This window comes from Morus notabilis, unplaced genomic scaffold (assembly GCF_000414095.1).
Source record: "Morus notabilis unplaced genomic scaffold, ASM41409v2 Scaffold467, whole genome shotgun sequence".
NCBI lineage: Eukaryota > Viridiplantae > Streptophyta > Magnoliopsida > Rosales > Moraceae > Morus > Morus notabilis.
Genome location: NW_010361652.1, coordinates 221,259 through 225,812, shown reverse-complemented (window position 1 = coordinate 225,812; position 4,554 = coordinate 221,259). Strand labels below are relative to the sequence as shown.

Sequence of the window (4,554 nt, the reverse complement as noted above, 5' to 3'; positions counted from 1 at the left end):
CGCGATCCTAACGGTCGGAAACGGCTAGTCCGGCCTAGCCTGTGATGTGCCCAACAGTAACAAACTGAAAATTTCATCCCAAAACCCCTATAAATACCCTATCTCCCTCACAACATTCTTCACTCTTCTACATCTCTTTCAACTCTCAACTCCTCTCACTCTCATAACTCTATCTCTCTCTAATTCTTAGTTTTCTCTCTCAATTCCTAACTTTCTCTTATCTGCTTCATTTACAATTTTCAATCAAATTCCACTACATCCCCAAAAAACAAAGGTACTGACGTACTGTGCTCATTATTTTTTTGTATAATATTTTGTTTCTATTTAATGTTTATTTACATTGTTTATTGTTTATAAACCCTTTTATTAACATTAATTTATGTTTTTTTTTACAAAAAATGGCGGAAGAAAATTTTTCTGATTTTCCTGATTTTAAAGATCAACCAATTTTCAATGATGAAATTTTGATGCACAACTCCAACCGTACTGATGCAGATAATGTTCTGGTTAATAATCAATCGGTGCACAATGAGGATGTTGGAGAACGTGTCAGGGAAAATAGACTGTGCGCACTGCTCCTGCATGGCAACATTTGACTGAGGAGCTACGACCTAATCCAAAAACATGTGAAGTTGAAATGCGTGCGGTATGTCAATATTGAAAAAAATACTTTTCTAACAAAAAGGTGGGGGTATTGACCATCTTGATATACATTGGAAAGCATGTATACCATTACACCAAAGTGGTAGTGTAGATTCCCGCCAACAAACACTTTCACTCGCAGCACAAGGTTTACAAAATTTTAATTATGATGCACAATGTGCTCGTGAGGCACTAGCTAAATTTTTAGCTAGTGCCGAATTACCAATTTCTTTTACAGATGATTCAGCATTTGAAGAATTTATTCAGACAGCATTTTATCCACAATTTAAATGGGTAAGTAGAAACACAACTATAGCTGATTGCATGAAAGTTTTTTATGCAATGAGACAATCACTTGTTGATAATTTTAGGTCTTTCAATGCTACAATCTCTTGCACTTCTAATCTTTGGGAGGGTTGTAATAAAACTGGTTATTTATGCATCACAGTGCATTATGTTGACGGGGATTGGGTTTTACAAAAGCGAATTATTGGTTTTCATTTATGTCCTTTTCCACATAATACAAATGCTATTTTTTTATTATAATGGAAATTTTTAATTTTTATGGCATTGAAGATAAAGTTTTAACAATTACTTTTGATAATATATCAGCAAACACCACTGCTATGAATAATGTTCAAAGCAAATTTGAAACTACCTTTTGGTGGAGAATTTTTTCATCAACGTTGTGCATGTCATATAATAAATTTAGTAGTACAAGCTAATATTGAATCTATATCCCATCATCTAAAAAAAATTAGAAAAGCGTTATCTTTCATATCTAGTTCTGAAACTCGGCTCCAAGAATTTTGACAATAGAATAGCCAGATGCGGCCAAGAAAGTTTCTAACAGATGTGAGACATAGGTGGAACTCCACCTACTTAATGTTGAAAACTGCAATTCCGTATCAACAAATCATCACTACGTACGTGAAGAGTAAGCATGGTGAGTATTTTATTTATGATGCATATCAGAAAATTGGTGAGTACTTTTTAAAATTTTTACAAGTATTCTACAACGCTACCGAATTACTTTCTAGTGTGTATTATCCTACTGCGCATCTAGCTTTGCATCAATTATTTAATATTTCAGAAACATTTGCTTATTACAGGGATACTGATCTTTTTGCACCCATAGGTTATGAAATGGAAGCTAAATTTAAAAGTTATTGGGCCATTTGTCCTATTTTATATGCATTAGTAATAATTTTAGATCCTAGATGTGGATTAGATGGGACTGAATGTTTGATGTCTGCTACAACAGATAATTTATATATTGATATGGAACTAACCATTGACGATGCTAGGAAAATGTTAGAACACTTATTTGCATTGTATGAAAAAAAATACGAAACAGGACAACAAGAACAGGCAACTTCGACGTCAATGAGCAATTCATGGCCTAAAGTTCATCGTGGAGTTTTTTGAAGAGGAAGGAGAAAGCATCAGGATTGTCATCAATACATGGAGCGTCTTCAGAATTAGTCAAATATTTTGAATCAAATTTTGTAATTGATGATGACAAATTAGACATCTTACAGTGATGGAAGAGCAAGACAGATTATTTTCCAACACTATCTATGATAGCACGTGATATTCTGACAAGTCCATTATCAACGGTGGCATCGAAGCTAGAATGATGGGCAAGAGCCACATACGGTTTAACAAAGCTGATATGCTGAATAATTAAATAGCTTTGACATATTAATTAAAGCATAACAATAATTAAAAAGCTATGAAATAAAAAAAAATAAAAAATAAAAAAGAAGCTCTGACATATTAAAATTAAAAAAGAAGAAGATCAGCTCTATATATCCTTGGTCCGATACAGAGGTTAAAGTGGCTTCGTTGACGATGAGTGGTTTAGTAGCTACGTCTGATCAGTATATAGTATTTGTCCAACTCAGATTGCAGAGAAGCAAAGAATAGAATTATTCAGATGTAGAAGTAATTTCTTTATTCTTATTCAGTTCAAGAAAATGTATTTGACTAATTTCGCTCCAGGCACCGGCAATCAAATCTGACCGTTCTCTCTACTCTTGCTTTGTTCACTTAATTACCCGGGAGAAACAGTGTTATCAGAGCACCTTTTGCTTTTTTTTTTTTCTCTCTTTTTTTCTTTTTCCATAACTTTTGCCTTTAACCATCCGTTTAGTTACGTTTGTCAAAAGCTTTTCTTAGAATTAACACTGGATGGACAGGCAATTAGGACAGACGAACTGTGTTACTATATTTGTATATAGAATGAGAGTGACTTTGAGAAGAGAAGCATCTAATAATTTAATACCTATCTAGTACTCCATTTATAACTATTATTCCCTTATTAATATCTCACGCCAAAAAGCAAACGCGAAAAACCAGATCATTTTCCGATAAGGAGATGTCACTTTCTTGAGTCTTAATTATCTGTCTCCTATAATAAAATAAAATGAATCAACCCCACTATTCCATGTTAGGCACAGAAATGCAAGAAGAACAAAGCAACAGCAATAACACTGACAGCAGCAGCACTTCCACCGCAGCCGCCGCCATGACCCAGCTGCAAAACTCTTCAAAATAAAACCCTTCCTTTTCCTCGCCTCCGCCGCTGTTGGCCTCCTCACCGGCTTAAATGACTGCATCTACGCCTACGGCGTCGCACGCCTCCCCGTCTCCACCTCCTCTCTCATCATCGCCTCCCAGCTCGTCTTCACCGCCGCCTTCGCCTACCTCCTCGTCAAGCAGAAGTTAACATCGCATTCCGTGATCGCCGTCATTTTGCTTACTATCGGAGGCGCCGTCTTGGCGTTCCACACGAGCGGCGACCGGCCTAAGGGGGAGAACAGCAAGGAGTACTTGGTAGGGTTCCTCATGACTTTGGGGGCAGCGGTGCTCTACGGCTTCATCCTGCCGTTGATGGAGCTGGTCTACAAGAAGGCGAAGCAGGAGATTACTTACTCCCTGGTGTTGGAGATTCAGATGGTCATGTGTTTCTTCGCCACTGCTTTTTGGACCGTCGGCATGATTGTCAATAACGATTTCCAGGTTTGCCTTTTTTTTTTTTTTAAAAAAATTTTGTCGTTTTTTTTTTTTTTTTTTTTTTTTTTTTTTTTTTTTTTTAAAAAAAATTTGTCGATTATTATTGTTTCTCTTTTTTCTTTTGTTGTTGGGCGATCAATCAGCCGAGAATTATTGATGAGACTTTCAAGTACTTTTTCCTTTTAAGCTATTCCAATGAAAATGTGTCGGACTTTTTAGAGAAAAATAGAGAATTTGGAAATTAGTTAGACCTTTCAACCATTGGATCTTTCTGATCAAGTTCTATCAAATTTTGTGCGTATAATTCACCCTCTTTTGCAAAACTACATATATTTTCTTTACCACAAACGGTCAAAAAATAAAAAATAAGAAACAAAGCTAATGTTCGATTTGCTGGATGATGATAATATGATGTAATCATATGCTTAATAAGCTCTTTCCTTTTTATTTATTTTTATTTGTTTGCAGGGTATTCCAACTCCAAGAGAAGCAAAAAAAAAAAAAGAAAAAAAAAAATTGGAGCTAGGGGAGACCAAGTACTGCGTGGTGCTTTTGTGGAGTGCAATAATCTGGCACATATAAGAGGAAAGTTTAATGTATAGCCAAACATTATGGGTGCGTTTGGAATTGTTTCCAAAACGTTTTTATTTTTTGTATGAAAATAAAAACAAAAATGTTTTTATTTTTATTTTGGACTCATTTCTGAAAATCGTTTGGTAGTTTTATTCAGAGATTGATTTCAGTTTAAAAAAAAACTGAAACTGCGTTTGGTGGTTTAATTTTTGAAAACATGTAATAATATATTAAATAAATAATATTATTAAATATATTAAATAAATAATATATTAAATATATTAAATAAATAATATATTAAATATATTAAATAAATAATAT

The 4,554-nt window shown here is 34.4% G+C and overlaps 1 protein-coding gene across 1 annotated transcript; it reads left to right on the top strand.

Moving 5' to 3' along the window:
• Nucleotides 1–637: 637 nt before the first annotated feature.
• Nucleotides 638–4,242, top strand: LOC21408726 (purine permease 1). The gene is made up of 3 exons (XM_024167189.1): nt 638–646; nt 3,145–3,666; nt 4,129–4,242. Exons 1-3 carry the CDS (start codon nt 638–640, stop codon nt 4,240–4,242), a joined length of 645 nt encoding a protein of 214 aa, XP_024022957.1.
• The last annotated feature ends 312 nt before the right edge of the window (nt 4,243–4,554 follow it).

Coding starts and splice junctions, on each gene's coding strand:
- LOC21408726 (XM_024167189.1), top strand. Junction 3,667..4,128: donor TTGTCAATAACGATTTCCAG/GTTTGCCTTTTT, acceptor ATTTGTTTGCAG/GGTATTCCAACTCCAAGAGA.